General features: G+C 33.6%; 1 protein-coding gene across 3 annotated transcripts in view; it reads left to right on the top strand.

Moving 5' to 3' along the window:
• The window catches only part of kcnc2 (potassium voltage-gated channel, Shaw-related subfamily, member 2), a 59,649-nt gene that overhangs the window by 39,736 nt on the left and 3,783 nt on the right, over nt 1-16,130 (top strand). Inside the window, exon 4 of one of the 3 annotated variants that reach the window (XM_042721603.1) lies at nt 1,927-2,478. The exons of 1 other annotated variant lie outside the window; for it this stretch is intronic. In XM_042721603.1, coding sequence (XP_042577537.1) covers nt 1,927-2,051 — 125 coding nt within the window. In that variant the 3' untranslated portion in view covers nt 2,052-2,478. Of the gene's footprint in view, nt 1-1,926; nt 2,479-16,130 lie in introns of those variants that run through there. One more of the 3 variants, XM_042721605.1, reaches the window with a different exon arrangement.

Below are 16,130 nucleotides of genomic sequence, written 5' to 3'. Positions count from 1 at the left end.
TTATTTTTTTTTATTAGGAGTTTTGTCAAGACTTTAATTTTGTATGATTTTTTTTTTTTTTTATTATACTTTGCAAACAACAAAACCTATTTTTATTTTTGAAAAGGACCTTGTTAATGACAATAACATTTTCGTTAATGTATACATTTGCATGTAGAATTTAGAAATTAATGCATAAAATCTCAGTCTTTAGAAGGTAATAAATAATAAATTAAGAGAATAAATTTTGCATACAGAAAATGAAAGCAGACATTACTTGCCTAATTAGACCCAGTTATTTAAATTGGAGGGTTGAATAATTACGAATTAAATACGTTTTTAGAAAACATGCCCTTATGAATGGTGTGTTTAGGAGTTTTGATCTCATGTTGATTTGATCTCACTCTGTTGATGTAAACTGTAAATGCATCAATGAGTCATATATTTTTCTATTCATGCTTGCAGAAACATTTGTAGTCATAACTAATTTAACACATGGTCTGATTGAAAATCTTCCATCTTTCATTATTATCTACAGACTGACAGCTCACGTCACCCGAGTCATTCATCTGCATCCTCTGACCTCTGTGTCGTTCATATGTGCCATGTGTGTTTGTAGCTAATGCTAATTCAGAGATTTGTCCTGAGCATCATGTGAGTGAATCTGGAAGGGACGGTTGCTAAGCAACTGGTGTGGAAAGATTTTGTGTCATGCATCCTCGGCATAAAACTTCATTTAGCACTTTGTGTCCACACCCTGTGCAGTGCGTTACCTGAACAACGTCCTGTATGTGTGGATGTACATCACTGATTATCTGTAAACCTAGAATATTTGTGTATTTAGAGATATATGATGTTAGGGTCAATCTCACAAAGAAATATCCATGTCAAATTTCAGGCCAAAATCAAATGGGAAAAAAAAACATTGCATTGTGACGTTTTCACAAGCATACTTTCTTTAAAGTTTACTGTGATTCATAACATTACAACATTTTTTTATAACTGCCTTTGACACAATGATTCAAAATTCAGTATAAATCTTTTTTTTCAAAATAATGTCACAACGCAAATTTCATTTACTTTTCATTCATGCTATTTAACCCAGATGTTCCTTGACGATAATTTATTTTGTTTTATTAACTTTTTAAAAGAGAAAATGACAAATATTGAAGCATTTGTGTGATAGTAAAGACACATCATACTTAAAAAAATTATCCTTAAATTAAAATTGTATATTTTGCATAATAAACCTATTTTTGAATTGCACATTGTTAATGACAGTTAAGTAAAAAAAAATTAAACTACCTGTAAAGCATAAAATCTCATTACACAAAGATTTTATTATTTTGGTTTGGTAAATATTGAGTACCAAAAATAGTACAAATACAGTATCGCAATGCAAATTTCAACAGTCCTAAAATTAGTTAATTTCCCTTCTTATTCATGCAAAATATCATTTCCCAGACATTTGTTTGACATTATTCATTAGATGTACCAGTTAAAAGATGTAGTATATGATTTTTGAAAGAAAAAATGGCAAATATTGAAGCTTTTGTCTGATTATATAAACACACAGTTCTTAAAAAAAATGCATAAAAACATTAAGCAGTTATATTTTGCATGATGAAAATTAAATATATTTTTTATTTTTGCATTGCACATTTACAGTATACAATGATTTTATTGTATTTTGTATCTTTTTATTGTATATTGTATTAAATTCAGTACAAAAAAGTCAAAATGGACATGCATTTTATTTTGGGGTGAAATTTGACCTAGATATTATTCATGAGATTCACCTGTTAAGACATGTAATATATTATGTCTAGAAATGAAGGTTTTTTTTTTGGTTTTTTTTTAAGAAATGTCTCTTTTTAAAGAAGAAATGGCAAATGTTGATGCTTCTGTGACTCAGTACTGATGCACGGGATGTTGTTGCGTTTGCAGCTACTGTATCACCTCTGGCTGATGTACAGTTTATATCGGCCAGAGACGGGGAAGGCGGGGCCAGCAGAGACTCAGATGGATTTGATGAATTGGATTGGACGGTCTGGAATAGAATAAGCCTGTGATTGGATGGTTCTGAAAGCGGAGGCTCTGTGAACAGAAACCTCACTTCCGGATCGATCGGACTGCTCAAGACCTGTGGATTTTCCCGTTGTTTCTGTGTGGATACAGACCGAAGCCAGTGGGCGCAACAACATAAAAAAAAATAAGAAATCACGATATGGATAGTGAAACGTTTCCTGCTTAAAACGACTCTCCATTTAATGTCGCATCTGTATAAAGGACACACATCCACCTGTGGCTTCCCTTCTGTGTCAGGTAGCAAATCAAACACCCCTCGAACCCCCTTCCAAGGCCTCTGTCGTTGCAATAAGTGTATTAAGATGTGTAGAGGCACAAGTGTTTAAAAATGAAGTATTAGTGTATTGACTATACTAAACTACAGAGTAGAGAGAGAGTAAACATAAGTTTAATAAATGTGACCTTCAGTCATTTATGCTTTTTATTTGCTCTAGTATCTCTGGTGGATTCATTGTTGTCTCTTTTTTTTTTTTTTGTGTGTTTTTTTTTTTTTTTACTTTGTGTGTGTGTGTTTGTATGTGGGATGTTGATCTCAAATGGCACACTTAAAGGAATATTTAATCAATATATTAATATTTAATATGTATATATGTTTTAGATGGAGAAATGTAGCATTCTATCACTTGTTCACTAGTGGATCCTCTGCAGTGAATGGGTGCCGTCAGAATGAGAGTCCAAACAGCTGATAAAAACATCACAATAATCCGCAAGTAATCCACACCACTCCAGTGCATCATTTAAGTCTTGTGGCATTTACTCTTCAAAGCACGTAAAATAATGAGTTCGTTATTCATAATATTGCTCTTTCCAGTGAAAAAAGTAATCTGGTCTGAATCAGGAGAGAAATCTGCAGCACCCATTACAAGCCAAAACATCTCTAAACAAATATATGGCTGGATTTTGATGTGAGAGGAGAACAGGAGATGGTTTTTTCAAGAGTGGAAGCAATGTTATGGATTCCCCAGCTAACCTTTTTTTTAAAAAAAGTTATATAAGTAATAGTAATGAATAAGTAATGTTTATGGAATGTTCTTATAACGTTATTGATACTTCATATACATTATCAAATCGTTGAGACAAAACATTCTTAGAACAACATTCTCAGAATGTCCTTATGATGAAATTTGCTCTTGAATGTTCTAAGAAACGTTTTTGTAACTTTTGAATTACGTTATAATTGCAACAAGAAAACTGGACATTTTTACATTCTTAGAATTTTAACATTAAAAGTTCAAATAACGTAATATTTTGGGTGAAAGTTAGTAGAATGCTGTAAGAAACATTTTTATAAACGTTAAAGTTCTAATCATGACAAGAAAACTGGACATTTCAAAACAATGTTTTCATAACTTACAGTTGTTACCTGGGTTTGGAGTTAAAAACATCTTAATGATTTGTTTTTTACAAACACGCAGCTTTTGGCTTCACAAGACATTAACTGATGGACTGGAGTGGTATGGATTGTGACGTTTTTATCAGCTGTCTGGACTCTCATTTTACATTCACATTTCATCAGATTTTCATTTTGGGCTGAACTAGTGCTTTACAGACCTCATGAAATGGCTTCAAAGCACATTTTTAAATAACCACTATGCTTTCATTTGCACAGCTGCATTGATCCCAACTCCACGCGACTGGTTCCATATCAAGCTAAAATCTTTGAAGGAATTTTAACATTTATACCTAAAATGTTTTTAATGTGTATACCTTCTGAAATGTTAATTTTGTCAGGTTTTAATGTAAATGAGCAGATATGAAGCCACAAAACCTCGTCTTGAATGTCTTGCAGTCTTTGAATGTGTGTTGATTTTTCGCAGTTCTCTTTCTCATCCCGTTTCCTGGAAAATTCACCCCGTGCAACAATCAGATGTGATGTGCAATAATGATGTGAAACAAAGCTGCACCGATTCACACTGTGATTTCAGTTCAGTCCGTGACAGACGCCGCAGCAGAGCCTCTGAAAACACGGACACTTTCGCTCTAATTAGAACCTTTCTTTTCCTTCAGCCATGGAGAGATTAGAGCTGTCACATCAGTGTGTGTGTGTGTGTGTGCGCGCATTACATGAAACCTGTCAAGAATATGTCTAGGTCACATTTCACTGCAAAATCAATAGGTACTTTATATATATATATATATTGAGGTTGTGTTTGAGGTTGTGTGTATATATATTTTTTATATATTTTTATATATTTTTTCAGAATTAGTTTTGTATTTTTTTTTTTTTTTTTTTTTTTTTGCAAAAAGAAAATTATGTCTATGTGTTTTTTTTTTTTATTTTTGGAATTGTATTTTTTTTTTTTTTTGATTTTTTTTTTTATATTTAATGCACATGCAGTGCTAATAGTAACATGAATAAGTACTGAATAATATATAGGCTCTGAAAAAAAACAAAACAAAAAAAACACTACCATCCAAATATTTGAAGTCAATAAGATTTTTTTAATGATTATGCTCTCCAAGGCTGCATTTATTTGATCAAAAATACAGTAAAAATTGTGAAATATTATTACAATTTAAAATAAGTTTTTCTTAAAGTATATATTGTAAAATATAATTTAATACTGTAACGTAAAGCTGAATTTTCAGCATAATTTACTCCAGTCTTCAGTGTCACATGATCCTTCAGAAATCATTCTAATATGTTGATTTGCTGCTTGAGAAACATGATTATTATTATCAATGTTGGAAACAGTTGTGCTTTATATTTTTGTGGAAACTGATGCTTTTTTTTTAGGAGTCTTTACATTATAAAAGTCTTTACTGTCACTTTTGATTTGCAATATTTAATTTAATGTGCCCTTGCTGAATAAATGTTATTAAAAAAAACAAAAGTTATATAATCTAATTGTGTTTATTTGCTTGTTTTTTTTCCAACAAGAATTGTCACTAAAATAAAATCACGATACAATAAACCTTATTGGTCATAAATGGGCATAATTTTCTATATGCATAATATTTATTTATTTATTTATTTTTCATTTATTTTTGATTTTGGGTTAAATGTGAGCTGGACAAGTCCTTGACAGGTTTTTGTGTGTGTGTGTGCGTGTGTGTGTATGTGTGTTTGTTTTCCCACCACCCACAGAACTTAAGAGGATAGTATTCTACATGTTAATATTATCTGCTGCTTTAAGAAGTCAGGGCACCATTTCAAATATATATGACAAAAATGTAAAAGTATATATATATTTTTTTGAACTTAGATCTAGTATTTTTGTGTCTCTTGATGAGTCTCATTGTCAGTCCCGTGGTATATCTGTATGTCCACTCTGTGCAGACTTTGAACCTGGAGTGTTTTTATGTTTCAGTGATTGGAGTTTTGAACATGTATTGTGGAGTCATTTGTCGGCCTTTTGTAGTGCATGCAAAGACCCATGGTCAAAATGTAAAGACTGCGTCTGAAGAATATGTACAGTTCAATGCAATGTGAGACAGTCGGATAAACACATTAACCTTGTAAAAAAACAAACAGCATTCTTTTCTTTCTGTTTAAAACACACTGCATGGCCTGGACTGCCCAGAGGAGAATGATGTTTCTCAGATGCTGCTCTTTCATAGCGCAGAGTTTTCTTTCAACTTTGCCTCAGAGGTTTCTGTGGAAGCCTGTTTCCACCATGGAATAAAAAATAAAAAGTAAACTTGACTTTTTAATCTCACAATTCAGACTTTTTTCAGAATTGTGAGATGTCAAGTAAGAACTACCAGATATAAAGTCAGAATTGTAACATTTGAACTTCAAAGGGAAAAAGTCAAAAATACATATAAAGATATAAATTCAGATTTTCGAGTTTACATCTCATACTTCTCACTTCTTGCAATTCTGAGTTTAAATCGGAATACAGAGTTTTAACTTTACTTCTCGCAATTCTGACTTTATGTCTCGCAGTTTTGACTTTACTTCTTGCAATTCTGACTTTACGTCTCACAGTTTTGACTTTACGTCTCGCAGTTTTGACTTTACGTCTCGCAGTTTTGACTTTACATCTCACAGTTTTGACTTTACATCTCGCAGTTTTGACTTTACGTCTCGCAGTTTTGACTTTACATCTCGCAGTTTTGACTTCTTGCAATTCTGACTTTACATCTCACAGTTTTAACTTTACGTCTCGCAGTTTTGACTTTACATCTCGCAGTTTTGACTTTACGTCTCACAGTTTTGACTTTACGTCTCGCAGTTTTGACTTTACATCTCGCAGTTTTGACTTCTTGCAGTTTTGACTTTACGTCTCACAGTTTTGACTTTACGTCTCACAGTTTTGACTTTACGTCTCGCAGTTTTGACTTTACGTCTCGCAGTTTTGACTTTACGTCTCACAGTTTTGACTTTGTCTCGCAGTTTTGACTTTACTTCTCACAATTCTATGTTTTTCTTATTTTAGTTCTCACTTTTTTTATTTTAGTTTTTAATTTTTTTGGCTTTTTTTAGTTTTTTTGTCTTTGTTTTGACTTTTTTTCTACTAGTTTTTATTTACTTTCTTGTAGTTGTTTTTTTTTTTCTTGTTGAAATTCTTATTTTTTGTTTGTTGGTTTTGATTTTAGATTCGGCATTACGATTGGTCAGATCGCTTGTCAATCAAGCTCTTTGCGAAGGGTCATTTCTGACTTTTTCTGTGAATTCTGACTCCATATCACTATTACACCCTATTAATAGTGAAATGATAAATCTGAGAAGAAAAAAAAAACAGAATTTTGCAAGCTCAAAATTGCAAGAAAAGATTAGAATTGTGAGTTAAAATGTTGCAGTTGCCTTTATTTTATCCTGTGGAAACCAGCGTCCTTATGTCTCCTAAAATTCATGAGAAATAAAAACAGACATAAATGAGTTTTGGAATACAGTAAAGTATGAAGATGAAGATAGTAGCTCAGATCCTTTGATGTTTTCCTTCATAGTGAGATCTCTGACTTTTGATTGCAGGCTTTAGTAATAGATCACTGTTTGAGACGTTGTTCTCTTCTGAAACTCTCGAGGAGAGAGGTGTGCACTTGCAGGGGTCTTTCTCTTCTGAGAAACATCTGAGAACTTCAGCAAAAGTCGTTTGTTTTGCAGTTACCCTCATTACTTTTTTGGAGACACTTTTGAGAAACTAAACAAACCTGCACTTAATTTTTTCTTTATTCCGTTTGTAGTGTATCATATAAACTGTTTCCGTACACATTCAGATTCAGATGAATTCCGTGCTCGTCGTCTTCTCTCCTATCAGCCTTGATGTAGGTCTCTATATGTAGGTCTTCTTCTGTCCTGTCACTACGGACACTGTTGCCACGGTGAGGAAACAAAACAGCAGGGGGTGAGTTTGTGTTTTTTAGGCCGCAGACCTCCCATGAGTGACCGTATCCATAACGACCAGGGAGTTGCCGTATCCATAACAACTCAGTCTCTGCACAAACCTGCTTGTGAGCAGACTGAAGTGAAGAGCATGAATATTGCATCACAGTCTCTCTGCTCTTCTCTGTATGAACTGCTGTGTGATCTACAGCTCCACACACACTCACACCACAGCTTCTAGACAAGATCAAGACTTGTTTGTTTAAAGTCAGAAACCAGCATCTCTTGCATACCAAGTGTGCAGTGATTGCATGCGGAACGTAAGTTTGATTGGACATATTGTGCTGCTCGTCCCTGAAACATGTAGGATTGAGGATACTAGCACTTATTTATTCCAGTGCATGTTTCAAAACAGTTATCCATGCCTTAATGCAGTACATTTATAATGTAAAATTTTATTATAAAAAAATCAATGTAAGAAAATAAGCAGTAATGCTATTTTGACATTTTAAAATAAAATAAAGCAATATAAAGCGAGCATGAACAAACATTTTCCAGTAAAGTAAACAGAACATTCATTCAGTGTTATCTAGTCATAAATAATGTTATCTAGTCTCAAAATAATAGCACAAAAACATTATTTATACATCATTCATGGAACATTTTTTTCTGAAACATTTTAGGTTGGTTGTTCATCTTGGGTTTTTAAATGTTGCTACTTGTTTCGGAACATTCAGAGAACATTCAAAAACATTCCATGTAAGTAACATTGCGGAATTTTCAAATGGAATGTTCCCTTAATATCACATAAAATAAAAGTTTTTTTTTTTTTTTAAATTTTAAAAACTGGATGTGGATGTTTTGAAAGTTTAGAGAACATTCAGTAATTATGCTTTTAGAACTTTGTTGGAGCATTAGCATTCCTAGAACAAAGTTTTTTTTTTTTTTTTCTTTAAAAGCTGGATGTGGATGACTGTTTAGAGAACATTCAGTAATTATGCTTTTAGAACTTTGTTGGAGCATTAGCATTCCTAGAACAAAGTTTTTTTGTTTTTTTAAAGCTGGGACTGTAATATTGCTTGTATGCAACAGTTCAGTAAACAAGTTTTAGACACAAAGTTAAAACGAAGTCAAACCAAAAACATCTGTAGCACATCTCAAAGCAACACACCTAAATGAATCTGTGTTTTTGACTGAATGGGTTGAGTGAACCCATTCATAAATGCATAAATACAGTCACTTGTTTCATGCCCTGAAGGAATCAAATCAATTGAATCAGTGGTTAAAAATTACGGTTTAAAAATAATGCAGTCACCTAGTGAAGTATTGATGTAGCATTTTTCTTTCCTGTGTTGACACATTGAGTATTTTATATGTGCACAAGCATATAGATGAGCTCAATGGACATGGACAGAATGCTTAATGTCAGGAGGAATTAAATCTGCTTGCATTGTGATCCTAATTCAGTCTGTTGTGCTATAAGAACAATCTGACTGAATGCAGACAGTGTGTGTGTGTGTGTGTGTGTGTGTGTGTGTGTGTGTGTGTGTCCGCACAGTTTCTAATGATGTTTAAACAGCACACTCAAAACACAGCTCATTTACCCTTCAAATATACACAAATCTCTCATATATTTGAGCGAATCGGTTGAGTTAATGATTCATTGACTCCCGCTTAGACCGTCACTTTTTTCGTTCCTGAAAGAATCGAATCAATTGAATGAATGGTTAAATGACTCCCTAATAATGACAGCCACTTGTTGCCACCTAGTGGTCCTTCAGTGTAACAGTTGACATTGAGCTTTTTATTAGACAAAAAATGCTGTTGTCATGAATATTGTTCTCTGTCATCTTTTTAAATGAAATAAAGTTTGTTTTGTCAACTTTTAAGAGTGCACAAGCATATAGATGAGCTCAAGGCTAATAGACATGGACAGAAAGACATGATTTTGATATAAAGGTTAGAATGTTTAATTAAGTAATGCTGATCCAGTCTGTTGTGAGACAATCTGACTGAATGCAGACGGCGAATGAGTGTGTGACTGTTTCTAATGAAGTTTAAACAGCACACTCAAAACACAGCTCAATTACCCTCCAAATACAGCCGGCTGGAGTGAGTGCAGCGCTGTGTGTGTGTGTGTGGGAGGTTGTACTATTGCGGTTCAATTGTTCACAAATGGAAATCAGATATGCATGACTCAAATGATATTTCAGCACCACTGTGAATTGTTCTGCAATTTGTCAATGGATGTCAAATTGATGCAGTTATTCAGAAGCACAGACACTTACCTGACTCGAAGTACAGCTGCTTCCCTACAGGCAACACAGATCTGAAACTTTAATACAACTATAGGAACACTTTAATATTTCTCTGTGACATGAAGATTTTAAATGTTTCAATCTTGCTGCAGGGCCACAGAGGTTTTTATACTAGAAAAAAATGTTTTTTGATAATCTAGTTTAATTTTCTCAGTCTGGCTTGTGACACAGTCTAGTCAAATGTATTTTTTAAATAGTGCTTTTCATAATACACATTCAAGTAAAGTGTTAGCGAAAGGTATACATGTTTGTAATGATATTAAAGGAGTAGTTTACCCCGAAATTAGTATTTTCTGAAAATGTCCTCACCCCCAGGCCATCAAAGAAGTAGATGAATTTGTTTTTTCATCAGATTTGGAGAAATGTAGCATTCCATCACTTGCTCACTAATAGATGTGAATGGGTGCCGTCAGAATGAGAGTCCAAACAGCTAATAAAAACATCACAATAATCCATAACACTACAGTCCATCAGTTAACATCTGGAGAAGACAAAAGCTGCGTGTTTGTAAGAAACAAATCCATCATTAGGATGTTTTCAACTTTAATCCATTGCTTCTGGCTAAAATAGATAAATCCATAATCCATAAAAAAAATCATCTAGTCTGAATCAGGAGAGAAATCTGCACAAATATTTTGATGTGAACAGGAGAGGGACTTTTTCCACTGGAGGAAGCGTTATTATGGATTATGGACTGATACTTTAGTCAGAAGCAATGGTTAAAAAGCCTTAATGATGGATTTGTTTCCAACAAACACACAGCTTTTGGATTTAAAAGACATTAATTGATGGACTGGAGTAGTGTGGATTATTGTGATGTTTTTATCAGCTGTTTGGACTCTCATTCTGACGGCACCCATTCACTGCAGAGGATCCATTGGTGAACAAGTGATGAATGCTACATTTCTCCAAATCTGATGAAGAAACAAACTCATCTACATCTTGGATAGCCTGAGGGTGAGCAAATTTGTAGTCAACTATTATTTTTAAGATGCTTTTTTTGCAGGAATTAACCCTTTAGCAGACATTAAACACAGAGACAGTCATAAATTGTAAACTCTCACCCACGACCACGTTTGGATCCATGTGCTGTAACGGCAACGTGAATCTGTTGCTATGAGACGGACTGCTTCATTAGAGGAAGCAATGTAGTGATGAGGGCAGACTGTGTGTGTGCACGCGTGTGTGTGTGTGTGTGTGTGTGTGTGTGTGTGTGTGAGAGAGCTCTCAAGGTCAGCACACACATTCATACTGTCACTGTGCAGCGATATCTCGTCTGCATGATTGCATTAGATTACATCATGTGTACGTTATCAAACAGAATCTTAAATGTTGCATCTTTAGCAGTTTTCAGTATAACAGAGTAAACGGAATAACTAGAAACATAAACACGTGATACAATGCTGCGTATGGAAAGGTTTCTCTCTATGATTCATGCCGCCGCCGTCGTCTCCGTGTCACTCTTGTAGGCACTTTAATTACTGTAATCAAACAGTCGTTGAAACGGATCTGTTCTTACGTTTGCTCACATTCACAAATGTTTTGAAATGCTTCAAGGGTTTCTGGTTTCAGTCGGCAAACGTTAATTCACATCCACAATGACGACGAGCTGCATGAAATGAACAAGAAATAATTGCCCTTGTCTGACCTATAAAGAAACAGAATTAATGTAATAAAACCAAATGAAACATCAGATTCAGGTGATCAATAGCTTTAGCCTGAGGAATGATGCTTTAGGTGAACGCTGTTGAAATCAGTCTGTAATCGTGGCTAATTAATTGCTTGTGTAGAAATATTTCCATGCAGTTTGTATGCCAAAACATTTTTTCCCTTCATTATTCTTCCACATAAGCACTCTAATGTGGTTTTGTTTCTGTGCAGATCATTCAGGTTTTCACTGATCTTCTGGTGCTGGTGAGTTTCTCGTCTAGCACAGGAGCTTTCAAACTGGTGTAAAAAATCAAAAATCAAAATAAGATTAAATAAATTTGAATAAAATTAAAAAGTAATAAATAAAAATATAACTTATAAATAAATACATTTGATTTAAATAAATATATTTGTTTTAAAAATAATACATTTGATTTAAATTGATTAAAATAAATACTAAATAAAAATATATTAAGTAAATTATAGACTGAAAAGCCCTGGTCTAGTGTGGCTGTGAGCAACAGCGATTACGGCCAGCGAGGCGATGCTGAGGTGATTTTATATGAACGGTGGTGTAATATCACAGCATGACTGGTGTGAAAATGAGAGCCGTTACTCCATTAGTGTAGACTTCAGGTAAGAGCTTCATGACCGAAACATGACAGTATCCAGCTGAGAGGATCAGTGTGGCTCATATTAACAATCACACGCTTAAACACCCATTACTCTGCGCAGACGTAATTAAACGGGATCTGTCCGGTCAGAAATGAGTGTGGGAAGTGAAGTGCACAGGTGATCTAGGATGAGTTGGACACATTTTCCAAGTTACAGATGGGAAAGATGCATGTAGTGGATTCCACCTTCTTTGATGAATGACCTTTGAAGGCTTAATCTGAGATTCCCAGACGATACAGAAGAGAGGAGAGTGTAGAGGTCATTATCAGCACAGAGCAATCTGATCCCGACATCAAGAACAATAAACCCACGTTTCACACCAACCAAACTCTGCAGGACGAGTCTCCATGGTGACCCCTGGTCTAACATTTGAAAAATCCAACTAAAACATTTCTTGAATGATGGGTAGATAACATTTTTCTGCTAACATTTTGAGAACATTATTAGTATGGCTAACATTTAAAAAAAACTAACCTGTTTCACATCAACCAGAGCTCACCTGCTAGGAGTGTTATGAAAGTGTTATTTCAGAATGTTTAAAGCATCTAGATCTTTAAAACATTTTTATTTAAATCTTTTTGGTTATATTTGTTGGTTATTTTAAAGTTTTGTTTGTACGTTCTGTTTAAATGTTAAAGGAACATTCCGTTTGATCATTTTGCAAGTATTATGGGAAACTTAGAATCAAGTAGTAACATTTAAAAAATGTTAGACGAATGTCAAACTGAAATGTTTCCGAAAAAATCCATAAACAGTATAAATTAGCTTTTTTTATGCTAACATTATTAGTTTGTCTAAGCGTTAGATGAACATATATAACTAAACTAAAATGTTTCAGAAAAAACATTCCATACAATTTTTTTTTTAGGCTAACATTTTGAAAATGGTATTATTTTGTATGTGGTCTGTATATAGATATATATATATATATATATATATATATATATATATATATATATATATATATATATATATATATGTGAAGTCAGGTCTTTTGATAGACTTGTCCGGCTCCTGTCATCAGTTTCCCAGACGTCCGATCCGTCTGCTCGTGTTCACACTCCGTCTAGAGCAGCAAACAGCAGGCCATCACTCGCAGACCAAACAAACCACCAGAAGAAGCAGTGAACTGTAGCAGCACAATGTGTTAATCGCAACATGTTTGACTCTCACAACTGCTAGTCATCTGTCTATCTTATTAAATCTTTTAAATTCTATTTCCTTACATTTTAAACCTGAATTGAAATTCCACGTCCTGTTTTCAACCTCAATTTAAATTCAAATTAAATTCAGGTGAAAAACAAAACACATAAATATATATATAAAATAAAAAGCAAATGGTACATTTTTTTTAGCAATTCTTATTTAATAATTGCTGAATTTTATTTTAAAATATAGAATATATATTTAAAAATGTGTATTTATTCAAATTGATATATATTTATAAAAAATATTTAAATTATATATTTTTAAATTGTATATTTTATAATATTTTAATTTGTACTGTAAAAGTCTATTTAAAATTATATGAATTATATATGATTATGTATTCTCTCTCTCTCTCTCTCTCTCTCTCTCTCTCTATATATATATATATATATATATATATATATATATGTGTGTGTATGTATATAGTGCGTGTATATATTTAAATATTTAAATACAAAATCATTATTTATATATATAAGTGAAGAAGTTAACTTTGGCATCCCTGATAATAGTAATATTTGCAGTCAGTGTAATGCGTGGCGTGCTGTCAGACGTTGTTTTTCTTGTCTCATCTGTGAGGTGCTGCTCTGATGTGTGCTTTAGTTTTAAAATAAGCCGCTTTATGCACAGGGTGAGTCAGACACAGATACACTCACCAGACGCTTTACCTCCGGGAGCTTTACTCTCACTCAGACACACATCCATAAAAAAACAATTCAAAAAAGAAAAATGTGCGCACATTCTCTGGTTATGAGCAGACGGACAGATAAATTCAGCAGCCCAGTGACTGAAGTAACCATCCACTTGAGATTGTGCGTGTTTTAGTCATTTAACTATCAAAAAGCACATTCAAAACTAAACGCAACTAAAATTCAAATGAAAACTGAAAATATAAAAATAAAAGCTAAATAAAATAAATTCAAAATATTAAATAAAAGTAATGTTTTGTGTGCAGTGTGTGTGTGTTTATATATATATATATATATATATATATATATAAATTTTATTATGCGTATATGCTTCTTTTTTCTTTTTTTTTTACTTTTGGTGGCATTTTTAGTGCTGGTATACACACTTTCTTATTAAGTAACATTGGTTTTATAACTCAAGCTCATGTGTTTGTGAATCCAGCTCTGAGAGGATTGTTGATGTTTGTGAGCAGTCTTTTAAAAGCCATCTCCTCCGTCTCTTACTGGTGACACCTCATGTTTTATTGTGCGATTAGTCTGTGCTTCTCCTCCAGCTCCATTAGTTTAGGGAGGTACCGTCCTGGTTTATGACAAATCACTCGGCCCGTCCATCCATATCCTCTTGAGACACAGCACAATAAAATGAGTTTAAGCTTCCTCATTTCCTCATTTTAGCTTCATTCTTCATTCCATCATTTAACTGTTTACTGCATAAGAAACATACAAAAGAATTGTTTTTGTTCAAGGACGCATTAAATTGATCCAAAACTATGTTATAAAAGATTTCTATTTCAAATAATTGCTTTTCTTTTTGAACTTTCAGTTCTTCAAAGAATCCTGAAAAATAAAATATGGTTTCTACAAAAATGTTCAACATAAATAATAAGAAATGTTTCTTGAGCAACAAATCAGTGTGTTAGAATGATTTCTGAAGGATCATGTGACACTGAAGACTGGAGTAATGATGCTGAAAATTCTGTTTTGATCACAGAAATAAATTACATTTTATAGTATATTCAAATAAAAATAGACATTTTATTTTATAATAATATTTCACAATTTTTTTTATTGCTTTTTGACCAAATAAATGCAATAATAATATAAAAATAAAAGCCTTGGCTTTGGCAATGAAAATGAATCATAGGAATGGTCAAACACATGAAGGCTGTGAAATCTAGAGCTAGAGTCAAGCTTGATTTCATCAGGTAATAAATCAAACCTAACAAAGCCAATTATAGTATTACATTAGTGACTGGTGACCAAGTGAAGAGATTTTTTGTCTTTCCGTGGCAGTAAGAGTGAATAATGTCTTATCCATCACATTACTGACACTCAACAGAGATCAATGGACTTTTTATTGATTGCAAATCAGCAGCAATGACAAAAGAAAAAGAATGAATTGACTGATCTTCACTGCTAATTGAGCTCAAATGTCTCCTTTCACATAAAGCGTATGAAACTCTAACCTATTGACTCACAAACACATTTCAGGGTCATGGATGAGGGATTTCAGAGCAGCATCGCTCCTCTCCACGTGTGTGCTGGTGTGTTGTGTTGAAGCTTGAGCTGTTATAAAGATGTCTGTCCTCCAGCCTGCTCAGCCTTCTGGGTAAATGACTTTAATTAGCTTCATTTAGCCGCTCTGATGGACTGGATTCATCAGTTTTATCAGCCTTGTCGCTTTATTATTCCACCTGCAATTACACAGCGGGCCGCAGACCTGACCTCGCCGTCCCATCAGAGGACAAGCGGGTCATGATGGAGGGCAGGTGTGTGTCTCAGGCTGATTTATGTGCAGGGTTTGGTGTCCCAAAGTTCCATTAAACCTCCTTTTCAGCACTGGTCAAACCATAGATTTGAAAAATGCTCCAGTTAGTATCAAAAGTCCTACCAATTACTTCCTTGAACGTGATTGGTTGAGTTGTGTTCGAAGAAAGATGATTTAAAGTCTGACAACACTGTAAATTTTCATTCTTTGTGAAATTGTTAGATCAATACGCCATTAGGTGGCGACAGGTGACCATCTTTATGAGTGAATCATTGAATCACTCACAAACGATTCATTTAGACATGCTGATTCATTCAGGAACAAAGCAAGTTACTTTCTTTATAAGTGAATCGTTGAATCACTCAAACATTTAGTTCTATCACTCTGATTCATTCAGAATGAAGTAAGTTGCTGTATTTATGAGTGAGTCATTGAATCATTCATTCAACCAATTTGTTCAAAAACACTAATTTATTCAGGAATGA

The sequence above is a fragment of the Cyprinus carpio genome, chromosome B4 (genome assembly GCF_018340385.1).
Source record: "Cyprinus carpio isolate SPL01 chromosome B4, ASM1834038v1, whole genome shotgun sequence".
NCBI lineage: Eukaryota > Metazoa > Chordata > Actinopteri > Cypriniformes > Cyprinidae > Cyprinus > Cyprinus carpio.
The sequence above is the reverse complement of the archived record's forward strand: the minus strand, read 5'-3'. Positions and strand labels throughout refer to the sequence as shown.